The sequence below is a fragment of the Carassius carassius genome, chromosome 7 (genome assembly GCF_963082965.1).
Source record: "Carassius carassius chromosome 7, fCarCar2.1, whole genome shotgun sequence".
NCBI lineage: Eukaryota > Metazoa > Chordata > Actinopteri > Cypriniformes > Cyprinidae > Carassius > Carassius carassius.
This window is the reverse complement of record NC_081761.1, coordinates 15580338-15605078: the sequence shown is the minus strand read 5'-3', so window position 1 is coordinate 15605078 and position 24741 is coordinate 15580338. Positions and strand designations below refer to the sequence as shown.

The 24741-nt window shown below is 36.2% G+C and overlaps 1 protein-coding gene across 1 annotated transcript; it reads left to right on the top strand.

Moving 5' to 3' along the window:
- Positions 1 to 2247: 2247 nt before the first annotated feature.
- On the top strand, positions 2248 to 24677 carry sh3d19 (SH3 domain containing 19). Its single transcript, XM_059553401.1, has 21 exons — positions 2248 to 2509; positions 7682 to 7721; positions 10697 to 10737; positions 10884 to 10929; positions 11515 to 11650; positions 12690 to 12814; positions 14330 to 14412; positions 14495 to 15394; positions 15481 to 15594; positions 17125 to 17213; positions 18234 to 18274; positions 18471 to 18711; positions 18813 to 18881; positions 19016 to 19159; positions 19253 to 19328; positions 19572 to 19702; positions 20082 to 20152; positions 20299 to 20525; positions 23022 to 23068; positions 24103 to 24289; positions 24418 to 24677. The coding sequence occupies exons 1-21, from the start codon at positions 2434 to 2436 to the stop codon at positions 24432 to 24434; spliced, it is 2901 nt and encodes a 966-aa protein (XP_059409384.1). The 5' UTR covers positions 2248 to 2433; the 3' UTR covers positions 24435 to 24677.
- Positions 24678 to 24741: the final 64 nt, after the last annotated feature.

Below are 24741 nucleotides of genomic sequence, written 5' to 3'. Positions count from 1 at the left end.
GCCAGCCATAGAGTTTCATCAATTTGGAACTGCAGGTGGATTACTTCTGTTGTGTTGCTGATGTGTGTGAGTACAGGTAAAAGTGATGGTAAGAGGGTGAGATATCTTGTAAAATATGGTCTAGACATCGGTATACATGGAAGAGAATGAGATTAGTTTGTAGAGAGCAGTGACTGGTCGTGGGGTGTAGAGAACTTTCTGCTGATGGTTGCCAGCTTATTCACAGAAAAAATGCCAAAGCTACCAGCTTTCAGAGAGGCTGGGAAGGAAGTCTACCACTAGAGATTGCTCCAGGTGGATCTTAATGTCATCCAAGGCTAGTAGTTGATTGTTACTTTTCAGAGGAAAGAGGGCAGCATTTCTCCAGCACATTATCTTTTTTTGTGAGTGTTTTGATCATAAACATGTCATTTTATCACTTTAACACTATCATAGAAAAAGTAGAAAATCAGAAGCTTATCTTACTCATTTTCTTATAAAAAGCATTGATTGTTTCTATCATTTTTCCCATGTCAGCTTTCCAAGTTAATCACAAAAAAAAATATTCTGACTGACTATTTGAAAACAAACACAAGAGGGCAACAGAGCATCACTTTCTGTGCATTACTGAAACTCAAAGAACCTTAAATCAGTTCAAACATTCTGATAATAACAATATAAGTTCAACAACTAAAATGTGTAATCAGAAAATAAAATAAAATACAAATATATATGGCATATGCAACAATAGTTCAAGCTTCAGTGGTTAATGTGATTTAATGACTCATTTGCCATGTAACTTTTCAAATATAATGTGCGTCTTTAAGTGTATAGAGAGAGAGAGAGCCCTCCTGACTGCTACCACACGCTGTCTGCTCACCAGTCTAATAAGTCCTTTACTTCAACAAGACATGCCTACAGTAGTTCAGGCCAGCAGACTGAGATCCCAGCCTGGCAGGGTAAGGTTCACACTGCGCCTTTCAGGAATCAAGTGGTAACCTTGGAAGTGATCCCTCCTGATGATGGAGACCCAGCCCTACAGTATATCTGTTATGCATTCACCTGGATCGCAAACAGCGCTTTAAATAAGATCAGATCAGCTCTTTGTCTGCTTTAGTGGACAGCAGAAGGGGAAGGCTGTCTCCAAACAAAGAACAGTACCTTGTAAGCAGTCATCTAGAGCAGTGGGCTGGGCTTCACCCAACACCTATGTGAGACTTTAAAATCTCAGTATGGAAGCAGTCTTGTCCCAACATTCATTGAATATTTGCAAACCTTAGCTATACATGCCTTGATAGCTAGCGTACCATGCAACCTAGGCTAGTGTGTCATGTTCTTTTTAGTGTGAAGAGGCTTTCTTCTGGCAACCTTTACAAACATGTCATACTTGCCTGTTATTTTCTGTCACAAACATTATCATTTAGCATGTTAACTGAGGCCTGTAGAGTCTGAGGTATAGTTATATGGTTGTCTGCAATTTCTCAGAAAATTAGTACAGTCTGACCATAGGGTAAATTTCACAGGACATCCACTTGTGGGAAGATAGGTTTTGGAAAGATTGCTTGGAAATACCCTTATTATCCTTCTCAGATTTATGGGAGCAACAGTGCTGATGTCTTTCTTTCTTCTGTGGTATTGTGTAAACACACACCTGAAGGCTCCAGATCAGCAAACTGCCAAAACTTCTGCTGTTGTAGAGATACTCACACTTGCTGATGATACGTTAATCAAAGGTATTTGATTAGCAGTGCCTGACTGTTACTTATCCTCTTTAGGTCAATGGTATATACATTAACAGTAAGGGTATCCCTGTCACCCATGGCTTTTCCAAATTTATTTATTTTATTTATTTTTTCAAATAAATAATGACACTGTGTGATATGTCATGTTTTTTATTGTTCATCTGAGTTTTTATTTTACAAATTTTAAGACCTGCCAAGGACCAGATTACTTTTATTATTATTATTATTATTATGTCCTGATGGAAAACAATGACATTCAAAAGGGTGTTCTTTCTTTTTCACATGACTATATATATATATATCTATATATCTATCTATATATATATATATATATATATATATATATATATATATATATATATATATATATATATATATATATATATATATATATATATATATATATGCGCAGTTGGAGTAAGTTCTTTTTAGAAAATAAGTTAGCCTAGCTTTGTCATATTTTTCCGCCCTCTGCTGAGCAGCATGCACAGACGCGCGTGCACAGCATCTGTTAAAGATGCTCGCGCCGAGCTCAGGGTTCAGTTCGTCACTCTCCGTTTAACAGACACAGGTCTGCGATAACTCTAGTCATAGAACTTACCTTTCATTAAGTAAGAGTTTTCTTAAGTTTTTATCGTCTGCGAAAGGGAAAGTTCATAATCTCGTCAGTTTTGTGCAATAATAACACGGACATATTGTTAATAGCCTACTAATGGCTGAAGCCCGCTGTGATGATGGAGATGAAGATTTTTCAAATGCTGTTATTACGAGAAGAAGAAATTCAGCAGGTTAGTGCTTTAGCTTCACAAGACAACAATTTCAGTTTGTTAGCCTAATCAGAGATGATGAATAGGCAACATAGCTAATATTATCGCAAAAGTAGAATTTCAATTTCATTGAACTTCCTTTAAATTTAAGCTACTTTGTTTTTGCTTTTGCAACTTTGTTCCCTTTTTGTAAAACAGATATTTAGGATAAGAAAATCAAACAATATCAAAAATATATTTTACATTGTAGACATTTAATTGTTTATTATTATTAACCTATTCCGATAATTTCTCTAATTTTAAATAGGTCCTGTTAGTAGATACACCAGATAATATAAAACTTGGATCATACATTAGTGAAATAAAATAACTACTAGCTGTCAGTCCTATCAAATGTTTGAATTCATCTTTGAAAGCATTCCTTACTCCCAATTAATTCACTCAATAAAGTGAATGCATTTTTTGTTTACAATATTAATAATACATTATCACATTATTTATTTATCCAATGGTGACCCATATTTGACAGCAAAGGAAAACACATTCTGTGAGAAAATGAAAAGAGTTGCACTCAAGTAATACATGAATGCCTCTTAACATGCTGAACAGATTAATCCAGCATAATTACTTGATAAATCAACCTTTTTTTATTATTTTTTTTCACAATGCTCAAGAAATAGTGGGTTAATAAACTTGAGTTATGAAAAATCAGCTGAAGTGTTTTCTTAAATGTCAGTTTTTTTTTTATTTTTTAATGACTTTATGTTTATTATTTAACCTGTAAATTTTTTAATAACACTGAACAGTAATCAAATGTTCCAGAATAGTGGGAAGTTCCTCTTGCTCTCCTCAGCATTACTCTGGGTGTATTGGTGAGTCAGCTGTTGAGTGGGAGATAAACCAGCAGGTCACAGCTTTCCCCTGTGTTGACACACAACAGGTGACACAACTGAAGAAACATGAGGCAGCAGCTGTGCTTGCTGCAGCCTGTGTGAAAGTATAACACCTGTGCAGCCTCATATGTGTGTCTGGATGGACGGCACTAAGTCCTGCTAAGTCTCCTAAAGTCATGAAGAAATGCTCCAGTTTAAACATGTTTCAGCAGACTATGAACTCATAGCATTATCTACTGTCTGCATTGGACAGGATGTACCTGCCAGGAGAGCCTTGTGTTTATTAATAGTGTTCCTGTAGCTCAAGTGGTAGAGCATTGGGCTTGGGGGTTCGATTCCCTGGGAACACGTGATAGGTAAAAATTGATAGCCTGAATGCACTGTAAATCGCTTTGGATAAAAGCGTCTGCTAAATGCATAAATTTAATTTTAATTTAATTTTCAATTTTAATATTTTCTTGTTATGCTTTTTGAAAGTCTTTTCAAATCCTAATAGCAATCATTAAGTTAAGTGGTCTAAATGTATTTATATTGGATGTGGAAGGCTTAAGACCATAAAATGTTTGTTCAATCATATTGCTCGGCCGAGGGCTGCAGTAGGCTGTCCTATCACCTGTCAGCATGTATTTGCCTGCCCCCGTGCACCCTGTTCAGTGCATTCCATTACGCTATTGCAGAGCATGCGAGAATGGAAGTGATTATTATTGTAATAAAATGCACTTTGTACAGTATTGTTTTCTTACGGTGAATGTGGTGTCTATAATAGTGTGAGTTTGACAACTCTTCCAGCATTGCACTGTCAGAGTGTCTGATTAGAGTATGTGTTGTTTGTTGTGTCTTCTGGGAATGTTCTATGCCCAGAGAAAGTGCAGTGTGACTCTGATATATTTAATCATCAGTGACCACATCAGGCCTCTGTGTCAGTGGCATTTTACATTTAGAGGACAGACGTCTGTGATTTTTGCCTGTTGGCTTCTCTCTGATTTCTTTAAATACAACATTTTTCTTTGAATAGTTATGTTGTACAAAAAAATAAATTGTGCCTACAGGTAATATAAACATATTATAATATACAGTACATCCTTCTATGCAAAAATGTTTGACTGTGCACAGGGTGTTAGTTTCTGTTAACTCTTCTGGTAACTCACCCTCATGTTGTTCCTATGCTGTATCCATTTCTTTTGTTGAACACAAAATAATATCTTTTGAGGAACATGTAAGGAACTGGTTTACATTGTATTGACAAAAAACATTTAGACATTTATCTTTTGTATATTCTAGTAAATAATGATGACAGAATTTTCATTTTTACATGAGCTATTCCTTTATGTTGTGCCAGTGCCATCTCTATGATTTGGAATGAGGTTTTAAGAACAGGCCTGTAGCACTGTCAAAATGGATCTAGTTTCTAACCTGTGCTGTTTGCTGCAATCTGGAAGACTGATTTTAGGTCAGTGTGAAAAGGTTTTGTCTCTCCGTACAATGAGTAAAAGTGTTGTCCTGCACGGACAGGCTTTACACACAGAGACACTCTGTCAGCACAAATGCATCCCATAGACTGTTCATAATGCCTTCCAACTTGTCTAAACCAGATCTTTATCCACAAAATCCCTGTATCTCTTTTTTTTTAGCTGAGAATAGAAATCACTTTGTCTCAAAGTGTCATACATTTCAGAATGAGAGCCTTCTTTAATCCTTCATAAATTCTATTTATCCTTTGCTTTTTTTGTGCTTTTTTCCCTCAAAAGCCCTGTTTGCACCTGGGGCAGATTGCATAAAACACTTAAAAATGTCTTAGACATTAGTCATCTATTTTTTGTCATAACTTGTTAAAGTCAGTTAATACAAACTTGGATTTATTAAAGTTAAATCCAAAATATCAGACTCATTACAATTTGGAGAACTTAAGAGTTTCTCAGTTATTAAGACATGGTCTTAACATAGTGGCTGTGTTTACACAACCTGCCCATGGTATTTACATCTGTCTCATGTGATCCAGTAACAAGAGGTAGGCAGAGACAGACTGTCATTTACACCTGGTATTAACATGCATCCCCTGTTGCCACTTGGGATTAAATTACATTGAGTCTTATTTTTTCACCATGTCACTGTGTATTTAAATAAAACACCAAAAGCTGGCTTCGATATTTGATTTGTATCATTCTTAGTCAGTGTCAGGCACAATGTTTTTGTGTATGAAGAATAACGTAGGCCTATATTAGTTATAATAATGATTGTACTGTATTAATATGACTTCTGGAGAAGTATGACCAACACAAATTGCTTTAGTTTGAAAACATTGCTGAATTTTCAAATACAATCATGCTGCAAGTATCAGAAGTTCCGCGCTCAGGAGAGGTATGCGTAGTATTGTGTATCGCACCCGAGCCCAATTGATCCGCGCTCTGGCCCACCTCTTCCGACCGAGCCTGGGATGGCTAAATGAACCGGTGTGATCACACTAGCAATTCATGATTTTTAGTGTCTCTCATGGTTCACAGGAAAATGCTGCTCCACATGTAATCCTTCTCTGCAAGAATTATGAGTGTGGGTCACTTATAACATGCATTTAAAAACACAACCCAAGCCAACCATCTTCCCAAATTTGTAATGAGTGTCATTTGTAAATTTGTTGTCAGCTAAAGAGAAGCCATAAGGTTTCCCTGTGACTTTTCCGAAAAACAAAACCTTTATAGACAGTCAAATATAAGAGAAATATTAGTTTTGTAATGGTACTGTAGTTCTGTAAATCATTATTATTATTATTATTATTATTAATTGTTTTACTATTGCTATTATTATTATTATAAATATTTGTATTAATTTCTTTTTTTTTTTTTTTTTTACAGTGGTTTTGTACATGGATATATTTGCTTATTGTAGTACAAATTGGCACCACCAATCAGGTTTGTGCATGTGAACATGTCAAGCCATATTTCTGTTAATGCCAGAATTTCTATTGGGAACTTCTGTCTCTTTATACGGATCTGAGACCGAGACCAGTTTTGCATAATCCCTTGTAATAATATCAGTACTCTTTTAAATGAGAGCTGGTTGCTATCCTGCTATCAGCACAAAACCGCACCATCTTCCTGGAGCAGTAACAGTGATAAAGCAGATAATGTATTGTGATATCATGATGTATTTCTTTAAACAATGAACTGCTCGCATTATTAAAGTTGTCATCTGTACCGATAGATAAAGTATATGATGTTTTTGCATGGAGGGCAAGTATGTGTGTGCGAGCATATTTGACTTACATTGGTTAACTAATGTTTTAGTGCACCAATGTCAGAAGAGCAATACTTCCTGATTGACTGCATTCCTGCATGACACCCTGGTTTAGTCAACATACCTAATGAAAAAAAAGACGTCACTTTCACCGGGAGTTGTGCTTCCTCTTTCAAACATTTGAATCAGAAGTTGGGTTATAAGTCTGCTTACTGTTCTCCGCAATATGCAGGTAGGACTATATATTTCCAGTTCTTTGATAAGTAATGTGTCTTATTTTGCAGCTAAATGTATTATTTTGTCTTTTATACTTGTAAAAAATACAATGTTTAAATGTTAATAATATAACAAACTCAAATCAATGAATTTACAGATGCTATTATAAGTGAGGTAGGCTATTTCACTTTCTCGTAGCTTTGGCAAACACACACAGAGAGTCACAGTAAGAACAGAAACTGGACCCAGCAGGTGTGTCTGGGGACAGTGATAGGTCAGAAGACAACTGCGACAAAGACACACAAAGACCCTTTTGCCAAAGCAGTCATTATGTTTTATGAGTTCACTTTCATTACCTGGGGAAAGTTAAACATTTTCTATGAATGCTCAGTGCCGTCGGGAGCAACAAGGATCCTATTTTTGTGTGGTGTAGTGGAACATGCTGGTCTTGTTCTACAAGCTTTGTAGTTTCATAAGCTTTGTGTTATATGTGTTATAAGTTCAAATATGCTCAAAATGTGTTCAAAAGTGAAAGGGGAGACAAATGAATGTTCTTTACCTCTGAATCTGCTATAAGAGCTGTTTGACTGGACCTGAGTGATGTGAATGCTGTGCAAGGTTTCATGAAAAACTGTTGCTGTTGTAGCCTTTAGCTCTCTTTAAAGCTTTGCTCTTTAAAACAGGTTTATCAGGATGGAACGTACCATTAACCAGCCGAACAGACAGCATCTCTACTCCCAGATCTGCCTGAGAATTTAGTCACTGCATGTAGCAAATATAGATTCACAGACGGTTAAATAAAATGTGTTACAAAGAAATGTATAGCTCATGCTTTTTGTTTTGTGTTTTGCAGACCGTTCAGAAAGAAATAAAACAGAACACTTACATATAAGGTAAGATGGAAACGACATCCTCACACACCATTTGAGAACTTCATATAATATGCAAATAATGAAGTAAACCTTAATAAGATTATTTTGTTATGCACTGTTAAAAGTTACAATTGTAATGGAGTTTGCTGATTGTCTAATACTTGAGGCTCTAGTACAATCATGAATCAATCTGATTCAACAACTCAGCATCAGTGTATTGTTAGATGCGTCGTGTAAATGGCTGGCAAAAATTAACCAGCCATTGAAGATTACAAATTACATTTTGACCTCTCACAGTATGCAAGATCAAATTCATATGTGCTTGTTGAACATTTAACTTCAGAATAATGGCCATTAATAGTGAGGCGCTTTTCTGGCATTTAGGGATTGGCTCACTTTCAGACACAAGAGCATCATGGGTGTTTAATAATGTCCAACAGTGAACATGCAGCGTAGGAGAATTTAGAAATTTTTCAGCATTAGCGTTTTCACCACAGTTGAATTTCCACTAAATCTCAGATGATGTATTACATTGTATATCATGGATGTAAATGGCATTCTTACAATTTTTTTTTAATGAAATGGCTGACTTCTGCTAAAGCTAATTTCATAGCCAGCATCTACTGTATCTAAAAATATGCGCAGTTAAATATTTACACTTTAAGGTATATTTACCTTGATTGTTTTATTAACAGATCACATATTTGGTCTCAAGAATGCTCTTGACTGATAGTAGCCAAATACAAAAACTTTATTAGGGGCAAAATTGCTTGTTGTGTTGAGAACAACAGATTGATATAAATAATAACTTTATTAATCTCTTCGTTTATATTATATAGTGTATAACATACAAAATAATTGACGCTTTTTGATGGATTTTCATATTTTAAATTTAAAGTGGGTCAAGAATAAAACACTAAAGTCTATACATAAAAGGTATTTCAAAAGTAAATTATCTCACAGTTCTGAATCAACCTGTGACAAAACGGATGGATATTTGTGCTTGCTTCTTACTGAGCTAGTGATGCCTGTGCAGTGGGAGACATCAAGGGTGTGAATCTAACTGGTCAGCTGGTTCTCATTTGAAGCAGAGCTAAAGCTGCCTTTGAGAGTTTGCTGGTTTACTGGCCAGACTCTCTCTCTCTCTCACACACTCACTCGGTGCTTATGACACATCACTTCAGCTATGCAGAAAGCAGCAGCTTTAAAACGTCCACATAGTCAGGAAGTGAAGTCTTCTGCTTGAAAGATCAAAGAGCTTTTACCAATGAGCACTGTAGTTTTTGGAAGAGTTATTTGCTCTTTGGGATTCTTTTAAAACTTCATTCATCTACTAATCTAAGGTATGAAATAGATGCCTTTGTATCTTTGATGTATCTTTAGGTTTAGTGCCGTGTTGAGTTGTCCTTTGTTTGCTCTGTCTTTTGGCACAGTATTATTATAAGATCCATTTCATTGCGCTGTTCAACACACTGGTTAAACCAGTAGAAATGAGCAAGTCTAGTTGTAAAGAAAGGAAAGGACATTACATTGAGATGTAGAATAGTCAAAGCAAAGTTTTTATGAAGTAACAATGCAATAAAAGTTAACATTTTGTGTGTGAGAAATTAACTGTCACCATACTTTGACGAAGATATTGTGGTAATAAAAAATGTTAGTTATAAAAGTACATGGGTGTATGTGTTAAACATTCTACTGTACTGTTCAACAGTTTGGGATCAGGGATTTTATAATGCTTTTGAAAGAAGTACCTTATGCTCACCATGGCTGAATTTTTGGTCAAAATACCTGTATGTAAAACTGTAGTATAATGAAAATTTTTACAATTTAAAATAACTGCCTTCAATTTTAGTATCTTTTAAAATGCTATTTAAGTCAAGTCACCTTTATTTATGTAGCACTTTTAACAATAAACATTGTATCAAAGCAACTGAACAGCATTAAATAGAAAAATAGTGTGTTAATAATGCAAAAAGGCAGTTCATCATTGAATTCAATGATGTCATCATTCAGCTCAGTTCATTTTAAATAGTATCTGTGCAATCAAGTTGACAAAATTGCTGGCAAGGAGCCAAAACTATCGGTCAAGGAGCCATCGGTGACAGAATGGAGAAAAAAACCTTGGGAAAAACCAGGCTCAGTTGGGGGGCCAGTTCTCCTCTGACCAGACGAAACCAGTAGTTCAATTCCAGGCTGCAGCAAAGTCAGATTGTGCAGAAGAATCATCTGTTTCCTGTGGTCTTGTCCTGGTGGTCCTCTGAGACAAGGTCTTTACAAGGGATCTGTATCTGGGGCTCTACTTGTCCTGTTCTCCGCTGTCTTTCAGGGATGTAGAGGTCCTTTCTAGGCGCTGATCCACCATCTGGTCTGGATACGTACTGGATCCGGGTGACTGCAGTGACCCTCTGATCTGGACACAGACTGGATCTGGTGGCCACGGTGACCTCGGAACAAGAGAGAAACAGACAAATATTAGCGTAGATGCCATTCTTCTAATGATGTAGCAAGTACATCGGGTGTTATGGGAAGTGTTTCCGGTTCCGGTTTACCTAATTAATGCAGCCTAAAAATCCTTTAACGGATTTGGATATTAAAAGCATATTAGTATGTTATGTTTAAGCCAGGTAAAAGAGATGGGTCTTTAATCTAGATTTAAACTGCAAGAGTGTGTCTGCCTCCCGAACAATGTTAGGTAGGTTATTTATATGAAATAGGAACCTTATAATAAATGTCTTCTCTGGCACATTGGACCAATTTAATGCATCATTGCTGGATGGAAGTGTACATTTTTGGTAGTGTGTGTGTGTGTGTATATTTTTTGTTTTGTGTTCATGTGCATTTGCTTGTGTTCATGTGCATGTATGAGCTGGAACAGATTCTTCTGATCAGAGTTGATGACCTTAAAACCCCTAAAACTTCAAAAATACCCTACAGACCAGGAATGCTTGTCAACATCGGTTTTTTTTTTTTGTATTTTGTTCTGTTTGCTTTTTTAGTCAAGGACCCCTTTCTTCAATCAAAGCAGCCTTTAAGAGATGTAAGATGCTATGCAAATCTAGGTTTACTTAACTTTCATACATAGTAGATTTATTTAATTAAAGTGTACATTGTAGGAATGTCACATTCTTACTTTATATACAGTATATATATGGTCCAAATGCTAAATGATGTAAAATCTTCCAGCTTCTGCAAAAGCTCACTCACAACCGGACTGCTCCAGAGAAAGAAGGTGAGTTTATTGAAACTATTTTAGACTTTTTAGCCATTTTTCATTTATAGAGACAGTGAATTGTTTATAGTAAGTGATAGGTTGGATCACAATATAACAAAAACTTGTTTCCAACTCGCATCTCTTGTGTAGACAAAATGGCTCAGTGTTTAGAAGAACATGTTTCAACTGCTAGGCTACACTTTTGTCTGTCTAAAACACTTAATCAGTCTCATATGCTCATTCAAGTTTATGTTGGATACAGTTGCTAACATTGACAAAATAACCTAGTATAATCCATTCAAACACATCATTACAATTTTAAGGTGGTAAAAATACTTTTTTTATCCCTAAAAATTATTCCCTGGCTGTATTCCTTTAAAAAAGGCTTTTGGTTAGTACAATGACATGAAGTTTAATTCCAATTTTTATATATATATATATATATATTTTTTTTTATCTATTTTATATATATATATATATATATATATATAATTTTTTTTTTTTTTTTTTTTACAAAAGTACAAGCCTGGTTGTATTGCTGTGCTTTGAAATCTGTGTGAATGCATTCATATGTATTAATAAGGAAACTTTGATTGTTTTTAGGCGTCCAGAGATAACCATCCTATCGGCAAAGCCATTAACAGCCACTTCTTGGTATCCAGGGGCATCTGGACGATTTTCATCCACGGCTTTCACAACACAACACATCTGGAGTGAGAGTGTTCTGACTTCTGCTCAGGTACAGTGATTGATAGCACTATATCCACAACAGCTGCCATTAGCAAACAGTTGTGCCAGACAGGTGTGTGGATTCTCTTTGTTTCCTTAGCATGTCTTTTAGTTTTACTTTTTAAAGCATGGCTACTTTGTCCTTGTATTTGAGAGACTAACCCATGAATTACTAACTTATAAACTACTGTGATTTAAAGTTTTTTTCTAACAATAATGTAGTATATAACCTCCACTGACACACCGTGCAGACATCATTACCGGTAACTAAAACTATAAATAAAAAAGAAAATGTATCATTTGAAAGCTGAACATAAAGTAAAATTAAACAAAATATATGATGAAAAACTTAAACTTATGTGACAATTTTAAATGTTGCTTTGGCATCTAACTGAAATAAAATAAGTTGAAGTACTGAAATAAGAATAAATAAAAATATAAATAATTAATAAAAAGAAAATAAGAAAAAAGAAAGTAAATACAAATTTGAATTAATCAAACTAAAAACTTAAGGCTAAAACTTAACTTAAAAATATTAAATACAAAGAATATAGAAGTATATAAATAAAACAAAAATTACATTGGCAGATATCTGCCCACATATAATTTTTAAATATTAAAATTTTTGTATAAGGAAGATTCAGTCAGAATTTGGGGGCATTTTATAAGGTGTTTATATTAAAGGATTTTTAAGATATTTTAAGATATTGATAGGCTGAAAATTTTCATGTTATGGCTGATAACCAATAAATATTGATACAATATTCTAAATCTATATTGCTGCCTATAAGCAAAACAAAAACACATTAAAAACTACGAATTAGTTTACACTTAAATAAAATAGTTTACACTTCATCTCAAGTGAATTCCACAACATTTTTAATGTACAGTATGATAATATCCAGTATTTGCAAATGCTGATTAAAAAACCCACATCTACCTAAATTTTTTCCATACTCTTTTCTCTACTGTATGTCTCCTGCACACTTGTGACATGTTTGCTTGGTTTGATGCTTGCGTTCGAGTGATTCCCTTCTCTCGTGCTTCAGCTCCCACCATCCTATGAGCAGGTAATCAAGGAGAAGACTAAGGAGCAGGACACCACACCTTTACCATCTCCACGACGCTCGTGCTCAACAACTATTGCCACACAGACTGACCCACTAGAGCAGGGGTTTTCAAACTGTGGGTCGCGACCCACTTGTGGGTCACAGAATGGAACAAGGTGGGTCGCACAAAGTCACTTGGCTGCAGCTAAATTTGCGTTTCAATGACACACACACACACAGTTCAGTCTAGGGCTGCACGAAAGTGACGAGTGGGAACGGTGCGAGGCCGGTGGAGTGATTGGAATTGAGCGACACCTGCTCGACTCACCAGTCTCGAGAACCACGGAGGAGATCGGAAGGATACAAAAGAGGAGCGTCCGTCTCCCCGGCAACTCACTCCAGCCCACCGCCTCGAGCATCCTCCTTCGCCCTACTCGATGGCACTGCGGATTCACCTCAGTGCCGAGGGATCTTCGGCAGCGCGTCCCTCCTTCCTCCCAGGCTTCGGCACCAGTCTAACACATTAAAAACTTCTCAATCACGGGAAGGAGGAGGCGGGAACCGGGAACCCACTCGTCACAATGATATAGCCCACCAACATTAATAAGGACTGCAATATCCTTAGTGTGATTTTCGAATTGCAATTAAGTCCGCGTGCTTTGCGTGTTTTGAAGCGCGGGCGCGCACGAGTTGTAATAACAGTGAAGGTCTCAGAGCAATGTCATTAAAAGGTTCAATCGGTCCGCATTATTAAAAGAGAAAAACTTGCTCACTTCAATACACTATATTCCGCATGAGATTGCATACACCAGAAAACAAATGTTACGAAAACGGTTTCAGGTAGGCCATGTTCATTCATTTCTATCGTCCGTTTGAGCTCTGTGCACTTTTTTCGTTCGGGAAACGGTTTGTAAAAAGCATTTCACATGTACAGGGTGAGCAGTGCACAAACGCAGGGTTAATTGTAACACTACAAGATTTAAACATTTCCACATAACAAAATGCACAAAAAAATAATGCAATACTCCTTGACGTATCATCTCTTTTTAGAGAAAAATTTGCCAAAGTTCAGAAATCTTTTGAAGATATTGCTGAACATTAATTTAACCATTGCTAAAATAAATTTCTGCCTGAACTTAATGTCATCCAGTTTTTTTTTTTTTTGTTTATTTAAAACGAGACACATGTTTATTATTATTTTTTACCTATTTCACAATTATTTTAATCTCCAAACAGTTTTAGATAGTTCTGCTTTGCTTCTTATGCTTTTTCTAAAAAAAGTGTTGGATTGTGCTCCGTTCTCACCGACACACACGGAAGGATCGTGAATGCATTTTCTGCAACAAAACACAGCAGCGCAGATTACAGTTCACTGGAGTGAGCCTGTTTAACGTTTTTATGGACACTACATATTCTAAAGTCTGTAAACAAAAATTAAAACTTAAATATTAATAGTGATTTTTTTCAGGTGTAGGCCTACTCTAAAATAAAAAGTTTTTTTTTCTTAAATACTTCATTTCTGTCATCAAACTTTTAAGTAAGATTAGGCTTAAAGTAATATCAACCTTTTTTTTCCTCAAATATTGTGGTGGGTCATGAAATAGATTACACTTGTCTAGGTGGGTCGTGGAATGGAAAAGTTTGGGAACCACTGCACTAGAGGACAATGTGACGCATCCAGATTCCTGCACATCCCTGCAGCTGAACCAAAATCCCAGTGGAGGTTAGTCCATACTGACAAGATTTTGAATGCACAAATCAGTGTAAACCATAAATTGTAATACTTACTGTTTGGTCTTTTACAGTTTCAGTGAAGCAGCCAAAAAAACCACCTCAGCCATCATTGCCCTGCAAACCAGATCAAAAAAACGGATCCCCGAAATCCACTCACAACATCGATCTAGCCTCAACTAAACATCCGGTGCCTCAGCCACGTTCCAAAACAAAACCCCTCAGTCCATCCAACCAGGTCAATGTGCAACCTCTAATACCACTGCAGGACAGCTGGGAAGGTTGTCCTGTAACACCTGTGCAGACTTCTGATGCCCATTCAGGCAAGTATCTGCAGGAGCTCTTAGATGTCTTCAGCTCTGAGCCTCAAAGTGATCTGAGCAACAGTGCCAACATCCAGGGAGAGCAGATGAACCAAACTAAAGAGAACCAAAGTGAAAACATGACCTCCCTTCACAGCGACCGCAACATCCGTTCAAGAATACAGGCGTTTGAAGCTCAGTCTAGCACAGAGAATGAAGAAACTTCCGTACCTTTCCCCCGTCCTCGTAAGGTTTTTGCCAAACCACCTGTGCTGGCACCAAAACCCTCTATTGCCCCAAGGCCCTCTGTAAAAAAGCCCAAAGAAGAGCAGGTATCACATTTTGAAAGTCACTTATGCGAAGAGGCCGACACACCACCTATGCCAGCGCCAAGACCTCAACTTTTCAAAAAACCATCTTTAGACTTAAAAAATGACTTTGAATCTCAGCCTTCCTTCAGGACAGCCCTCATTCCTCCATCACGACCTTCATTAGTCAGAGCTAAGAATGTAAGTTCCCAGGATGAGGAAGAAGTAATGAAAGGACCTCCCACTCCACTCAAGCCCAGCAAAGACCTGCTGAACCTCAACAATCACAACTCCACTGCTCTTCTGTCTAACATCTCATCCACAGCGGACATGCTTAGCAATGATTATGTGGATACTTTCACTAGTAAGTGCAAATGTTATTCTCATACCACAATACAGTTCTAAAATAGGTATTACATGTGTATATGTTTTAATGTATTCCATTCACAGATCAAGCTCCTATTAAACCTGCCCGTCAAGGGGGATTCACGTACATGGGGCTAAACACACAAGGGGTGACCAAGAGACCCACAGTCATCAGAGTCCCCAGTAAAACCGACAAAAGTGAGTGTTGAGTAACCAACAGCCAATGTAATCATATGTAGGGACTGGGAGCTATTTAATGCACATTAATTGCCTATATTTACATTGTTTAAAGTGTAAAACCTGGAAAATAATGCCAGTGACTATTTGTTAAAGTAGTATTCCTGGTAAAAGGCATAATTTACTCTTAAACATACCACAATAGTTCAGAGTGACAATGACTGTCAGCCTTCAAACACCGTAAAAGTAGTTCATAAACTTTGGCCTAGTACTCGTTGTGTTTCCACCGCAGGAACCAGGAACTAAATAAAGTTCCGGTTAAAAAATGCCTCTCAGAAAGTCCCTGTTGGTGAGGTAGTACTTTTTCAAATTTCCGGAACTTTCGGGGGCGGGACACGGGCGCTAAACATGCTGATTGGTTCAGTTCACACAGCATTGGTTGGGTTCAACCACCATTTATTCAGATCATTTTCCAAATATTACTGTTATCGTGTCATGAAATGTAATTTTTAAAGTATTTTAGGCGAGAATGTAGTTGTTTAAAACTCAAATATAATATTTCATTTCATTGTAATGGCTGTATATACAAATATCCCTGAACTAAGTACATTTCTGCAGCTGTTATTATGTTTAAATGAAAACGAAAGGAGGCAGTGGTATTTGATATTCTATTTCGTTTTATTGTAAATGTACAGTGAGGAAAATTGAAGTAGCCAAAGCGAGCTGAGTGACTGAAGTTATCAAGTACGCTGCTGTTTGCAGATTTACCGGACTTGCGTCTGCTGGTCCATTGTGTTTTATCAAGTCTAAAGTCAATGCAGCCATCTACCAGGAGATTTTGGAGTACTTTATGCTTTCATCTGCTGACAAGCTTTATGGAGATGCTGATTTACTTTCTCAGTAGGACTTAAGCACCTCCTCACAGTGCCAAAACCATTTCCAAGTGGTTTGCTGACCATGATATTACTGTGCTTGATTGATTCATTTGTGCTAAAGGAGACCCGACCAAGTAATGAGTGCATAAAAGAACATACTTTAAAGAACTTAAACTTTTCTATTTTGCAAATCCTTTTTTTAGATTGATCTTAGGAAATATTCTAATATTTTGAGATACTGGATTTGACTTACATGAGCTGTAAGCTCTATAATCATCAAAATTAAGCTCATTCTTTATCAGCCATTACTCCAGTCTTAAGTGTAACATGATCCTTCAGAAATCATTCTGCCGATTTGGTGCTCAAGAAACACTTCTTATTATCAATATTAAAAAAGCTTTTTATATATATTTTGTGGAAACATTATATAATTACTGTCACTTTTGCTCAGTTAAATGCATCCTTGTTAAATAAATGGTTTTTTTTCTTTTCTTTTTTTTTCAGAAGTTTTACTGACCCCAAACTTTGAACATTAGTGTACATGCTTTAGTGTAAACAGCAGTGAAGTGATGAATCTAAATAATACTAATATAACATTGTTAAAATAAATTAATAATAATCTACTTATAATATGATACTTTATTGCATGGTTAATGGATGGATTACTGCATTTCAGACCCTGAAGAGACGGCAGATGTTCCACCACCTTTACCTGTTCAGAAACCTGTGGGCGGCCCACCTATACCTGCTAAACCTTCTCGCAAAGTAAGACCTTATACAGCTGCCTCAGATGGCCTTTCCCAGCAAGCAACAGCTGTGCAACAACTACCAAAGCAGTAGGCGATTAAGATAAAATGCTATCTTAAAATGTCAGCAGAGTTTACAAGATCAGTTACCAGACTCTTTAATCTGCAGATTTATGACATTTAAAAAATTTAAATGTGCTTTCTTTTGACATTTTCCAGAGAAGTCAAAGAGAGCACAACGAACCAATAGGGATTTTACTTGGTTTTCCTTTACCTCTCTTTCCTCAGGCCTGAAACATACTGTACTCTGCAAGTACATGAATAAAGGTGCTTGACTATGCATGCTCGATTTTGAGTGTGTTAGCTGACTGCTTTTATGGCCACTTCAAGTAAGATATTGCCAAGTTAGATCTTATAAGTAATCTTTACAACTAGCAACCTGAATAATAACAACATCCTGTTTAGTATTGAGCCTGTTACTCCCACAATAACAAATACTTGCAGAGTATTCACATCTGCATTTGTGTACCGTATTTTCCAGACTATAAGTCGCACTTTTTTTCATAGTTTGGCTGGTCCTGCGACTTGTAGTAAGGTGCAACTTATTTATCAAAATTAATTTGCAAGAGATGCTGCTGAGTGCTCCTGTAGCCTACACTGAGCAGCATAGAGCGCCCTCTCGCGGTTGTAGATGGTAATGTTTTCTCTTGGTTCTTGGTTCTAAATAAATGTGACTTATAGTCCAGTGCGAGTTATATATGTTTTTTTCCTCATCATGACGTATATACTCAGGTGTGACTTATAGTCCGAAAAATATGGTAATTGTGTTAAAATGTTTCTGGCATTTAGCTGTAAGAAAAATATTTCCAAATGTGAATTGTGTTCCAAATATATCTTTATCTGAAACAACTGTCAAACCATGAACAACATTGGTTTATTCTCTGATTTATTCTGCACATACATTGTTAGTGCACAAATTGTGTTTTTAAACAAAAATCTCTTAACGTTGAATATTAACTCTTTAATGTTTTCCCCCCAGGACTCCTTCAGTCTCTCATCTGATATGTCTCTTCCACCACGGTAAATGAATCCTGTATTTATTCAAAGCTGTCCTAATTTTGCTCATTCAAACTTCTAAACATGCCTTTATGCATTTCTGTTTTCATGGCTGGTTGGTTTGGGCGATATCAGCCTAGGAATTGTTAGGGTTTTAATGCGACAACATGTGGTCTCTTCTGGTATTGTGCCCTTACATTCTATCTTAATAATATTTCAGGCCCAGTGGAGGAAAGGTTCTGCCTCCACGACCGCCACCAGCTAAAACAGGCCCAGGAAGACCTCCTCCTCCACGGAGAGATGACTCCCAACGCCGGCCCTCAGATCCAGGAGTTTCACAAATAGTGCCATCAAAACAACAGCAACCTCAATGGCAGCAACAAAACCGTAGAGCTTCAAAAAAAGGACCTGCCCTCCCACCGAGACCAAACCCTGGACATTGTCTTTACAACAAATACACTGTGAGATGTTATGTTAAATGTGTAATTTTATTGATTTAATGGTATTACAGAGGAACTGAACAAATGAATGCAACTCTGCCTTATTCTTTTGGTTTACACAGCTTGAGATCCCCCATGGTATTTCTGAGTATGACTACAATGGCAGAAACCCTTGGGAGCTCTCTTTTCAGGTGAGCTTAAAGTCAGTACATTCACACTAGCCCCATAGTGCCATCTTCTCAAGTTACGGATGGTTTATGTGTTGTTGTGCCAGCAAGTTTCAGTCATGGGAAATTTAAGCATTTCCATCCTTTATCTCCTTTAGAAAAATGATGTCCTCGTCCTGCTTGAGGAAATAGACAACAAAACCTTTGAGTGCCAAGGGACAAACACTAAGGGCACAGTGCAGAAAACACATATGAAGATTATTAGACCCTTAACAAATATGACCAGCTATCCAGTAACTCAGGTAATTCATATTGACCATTGTTTAAAAGTAGATGTAAGATTATCCGTCTTGTAATGTCAACATGCTATCATGGCTCCCAATGTGTTTCTACAGAAAAACAGTTCCTTTAGTGGTATGGTGGAAAATACTGGATCTTTACAAGTGCAAGCCCTGTATGACTTCACTCCAGGTGAATATAGATAGACACTTGTGTTCTGTGTAAGAAAACAAAGGTCCATTTTCCAAGGCAAGCATCATTTAATAAGGCTATAGTGTTTAGTTTTTTTGCAAATAATAATTTGTGTCAGTGGAATCCTTCTCCCAGGTTGTTCAGACTAGTAATTAAATGTGTTTCTCCTTTACATTCACATTCAGAGGCAGTTGTGAAGCTGCTCCAATAATAATCATATGTTGTCCTGTGTTTATGTCTCAGAGGGGCCTGGAGAGCTGATGTTGAAGGCTGGTGATGTGGTGTCTAATGTAGAACTTCTGGATAGTGAGTGGTACATGGGAACATGCAGAAACATCACTGGATTCTTCCCCATTAACTACGTCAAGCCACTGGTAAGTAATGCGTATGGAGTTTCTGACAAATATAGTAGACAATGTACCATGACTTTTTACTTGTTTTTTTGTGAGAATTACTATATATGTTGAGTAAACTTGATTAACAAGATTTAAACTAAATATTTGTCTTGCCCTTAATTTTTTTTTATTTTTAATTAGTATTGATATGTATTTAATATTTAAATCAAGGAAATTACAAGATCACACAAACTGCAAGTTACAATTATTTATACATGTCTCAAATTAAGTAGCTCATATTGTTTACATACTGATGTTGACACGAACATTTCCTGAAAGTTAAGCATGTATATTCAGGGATAATAAAACTGATTCATCTCTACCATTACCAATAATCTTTTTTTCTTTCTTTCTCCAGAACAAACCTGGTACATTTGCACCAGCATCCAGCAATGAATGGAAATCCAAACCATCTCCTGATCCTGTGAGGTAAGTCATCCTCACAAAATTCGACTGTAAAAGCTCAAACACAAATTAAATGAACTTTTTCTTTTTAAAATCTGATGTACTGTAATATTAGATTGACAAAAGTACTAGGAACCAGATTACATGACAATGACTAATATTTTCTTCAGAGGCCCAAGGTGTGTTGCGAGGTTTGACTTCGAGGGAGAGCAGAATGATGAGCTCTCATTCTCTGAAGGTGATGTGATTCGGATTAAAGAATATGTGGAAGAGGAGTGGGCTCGTGGGGAAGTGAATGGTCATGTTGGTATTTTCCCGCTCAACTTTGTGGAAGTGCTTGAGGATCTTCCTCCAGTCCCAGTGCAGAAATCTGCTCCGAATAAGATTGCAATGCCTGGTAAGAGGCCAAAACCATATATCTATAAATTATACACATTTGATTTAATCTTTAAAGACTTTTTTTATTCACCACAGAATTTAAAAAGGTTTTTGAAAATATGAAAAAAGTCACAATTCCGTTTTTAAAAAGTCAGAATTTCAAGATCTAAGGCTCATAGAAGGTCAAAAACACTATATCAGAACCTAACACTAGTCCATACTGAACAAAACCAAATTTAAGCTTTGATTTGTGTTACTATGCCTGAAATACAAAGAATACAAAGCTTAGAAACTTGCTGTAGTGACATTCTGTGTTTGGGTGTTTCTTCAGTTATGGGTAGATTTGGAACCTGTAATCTCTCTCTTGAGAATTCTGTCATTTTCTCAAACATACACTTTTCCACCACAAGGTCATTTCCAGCACACCTTAAAATATGCATTGTGTTTAATAACATTTTGTAATTGCAATTGCAGTGTTGGAAATGTGATTGATGCAAAACAATTTTGAAATAAAATGGCCACTTTTTTGTACAATTTGGCCAAATTATAGCTCAGTAGGAAATAACACTATAAAAATACTGTTCACAAATGATATTCATCTCAAAATGTTTTAAGTACAGTGAGTAATGAAAACCTTTATTATAGTGGCAGTATTGTTGATTGTGGTGGAAATGATGTCATAACCACACCAATATGTAACAGTATAAACATGTATGTTAATATTCTTCATGCAATAAATTAGTGTTGTCAAAAGACCCGGTACTTCGGTACCAAGTCGGTACAAAAAACATGAAAATATCAATGAGGACATAAATGCAACAACATCAACAACATCACCAAAACTGTTCTGAGTCACTTCACAAGCATTTTACAGTTTCATTTGAGTAAAACCAGTGTCAATTTAAAGGTATTCACTGTAGCCCCTCAAAATAAAAGTTAATTTTTACATAAAGGCATTGTGCTAGAAATATTACCGTATTTTTTGGACTATAAGCCGCACCTGAGTATAAGTCACATCAGTCCAAAAATACGTCATGATGAGGAAAAAAACATATATAAGTCGCATTTATTTAGAACCAAGAACCAAGAGAAAACATTACCGTCTACAGCCGCGAGAGGGCGCTCTAAGCTGCTCAGTGTAGACTACAGGAGAACTGAGCAGCATAGAGCGCCCTCTCGCGGCTGTAGACGGTTCATTTCTCTTGGTTCATTTCTCTTGGTTCATGTCAAATTAATTTTGATAAGTCGCACCTGACTATAAGTCGCAGGACCAGCCAAACTATGAAAAAGAGTGCGACTTATAGTCCGGAAAATATGGTACTATTATTTAGTAGAATGTATGTGATACTGCTACTACTGTTGAAAAAAATTATAAAACTTTATTTTTTTTAAAGAAATAAATCACACAGTATTTCTTCCATGTTTTAATGTTAATAGCAAATCCCCTTTATTTACCAAAAAATTGTGTTTAAACTTCATTAATTAAAAGACAAATTAAATTTGGGTGAAACTTGTTTGTTTTTCATAATTATATTACTTGTTTAAAACTTTAAACACAACTGTAAATAAGTATAAAGAATGGCATTGGTTTTATTTTTAGTGATAAAAAGTTTTTTGCTTTTTTACCGAAATTGGTACTGAGAACCATGGATTTTCACTGATATCGGTACCAAATACTGAAATTTTGGTACCGTGACAACACTACAATAAATATTGATAGGGATTGTTAATTCCACCCATCATGGTTATAGTTTATAATGGTTTTTCACATTTTAAAACTAAAGGACTGTGACAAGGGTAAACTGCCAAAATCTTGACATAAAAAGGCTTTTGGAAAGTAACAAAAATAAATGGAAGTCTGGAAATACGTTTTCTGGAAAGTTTTAATCTGACAAAGGTAAAAATTGTTTTAAGAAACAAAACTTTAAAATACCGGTTGAAGAAACAGCTATTAATTACCATCAATAGAAGTGCATTCTCCAGTTTCAGGAAAAATTGAGCACATTCAGTTTACCCTAGAACGGTCTGTAATACAGCCACTTGTCAGTTTCTAATGTACAAACAACACCAACAGTGTCAGCATCAGCGTCTCTGTGACTCAACAAGTGGGCCGCTCTCCCTATGTTGGGAATGTGAAGAATTTGCCCTTCTGTTTGTGTTTCATCAAGGGCTATATGAAACCGTGACCTCCATCTCATTCATTACACTGCAGTGCACAGGGAGGTTCTCCTCATGAGGACAGCTGTAACTCTATAGAGGATTTACAGCCTTTAACTGTACAGTAATAATTCATTCATGCATTTGTGTGCAGGCTTTTTTAAAAAACCAGTCAAGTTCACAAAAACTAATAACTGAAATGGTCTAGAATATAGATTAGAAGGGCTTTGACTAACTTTGAGGTAAATTTAAAAGTGGAGTATTTTTACATTAGAATTTGCATGTGTTTGCTTGCATAATAGATCATCATGTTTTGCGCTACAGATCTAATATATGTTGTGTATCATTCATTTCTCAGGAATGGCCGGTTCACCTAACACACAAATGTCTTACAAAGCCACTGAGGTATCTTCTCCTTTTCTGTAGTAATGAACAGTGATTAAAGCTGCCATGAAATAAAAAACCACCTGTTTATTTTCTAAATGTATTTAATAGATGTTATTGTGAGCAGTTCATTCATGCATATGTTATGAATGTAGTGTTTAATCTGAATGTCTTAACTTGACCTTTTGGTGAACGCGACACACGTTTCACTTCTGAGTGCAATGCCGTGCATTTTTCTTTTTCAATAATCTGTTACGCTTTGATGTACATCACAAGATGGAAGAATAGATTTGTCTCTACTCACATTTAATCGCAAATTTAAAGAGACAGTTCAGCCGAAAATGACATTTCTGTCATACTGACTCATGACGTTTTAAACCTGTATGACTGACTTTATTCTGTGAAACACAAAAGGAGAAAACTTAAATATTGATTCTGGTGTTCTGTGAATGGTGACCAAAAAGTGATAGAACCCCTTTAAACAACCACTTCTTCTTTCAATATTTACTTCACATTTCTTAATGATAAGAAGTGTTAGATCAGTGAGTAAAGCTGATTTCTATATTGTGCTTTCATGTTTCACAATATACACTGTTTTAAAACAGCTTTACAGAAAATCATGGTGTTATTTGTTTATAATATCTTAATATCTTCCTTCCTTATAGTCTAGTTTAGCAGACTGGAGCTGGGAAATAATATAGTTTACATTTTGCAATGATACAAGCTATCAAACAGTTGAGATATGCTATAGGCTAGTCTATATTGCTCTCTGCAAGTATACTGCATATATGCAGATAAAGTTTGACATACAACTTAATATAAAAGTCTGGATGATATAGTTATAATTTGCGATTAAATAAAAAATCAAGTAGGTGAAATTTGCTTTATATATTGCTTTATACGAGTTTACTGTATGCAAATAAAGTTGGATATATTATCCAACTTGATATATACAGCTAGTCATAATACAATTTACATTTCGCAACACTGTAAACTTATCACGTATGTGAGTGTAGATGTGCTATATGTTCAGTCTTTTTCATCTGTGTCTACAGGTTGAATCTAACTGTGAAGAGTGGGTTGTGGCACTGTATGACTTCACAGCAGAGACGGAGGAGGATCTGTCCTTCCAGGAGGGAGACAGGATCCTGGTCACTGCTCACATAGATGATGAATGGTGGAGCGGACGTATCAATGGCATAGAAGGCTTCTTCCCCAAAACCTTTGTAGAGATTGTTCCAGGTGAGATTATAAGGTTACTGCACGCCTCTAGTGGACAGAAGCTGGAACTACACTTTTAGTACTTCAGTTAAAATTCACTATGCAGTTTAAAGAATTCTCTTTTTTTATACTTTTTTTTCTCTGTGCAGGTGGAAGACAATGGTAATGCAATGAATAAGCAGAGGCAACCTCAGAAGCAGTGTTTTTCTTCTTCTTCTCCTCCTCCTCCTCCTCCTTCATCTTTTGACTATTTTCCAGTTTTTTTCAATTGCGTTTGTCTAATATATTTATAAATGTGAAGTCTTCGTTGATATTCCAAAACCATTGTATCCTAAAAAATATATTCATGAACTGCTATGGACTTGTTGTTTGTCTTATATGTACACTCTAAAACAAATCTGTAAAAATAGAGCACAATATAATGTATTACTTTGATGGAATAACTGGATTTATTTTTATAGGTGTTTTACCTG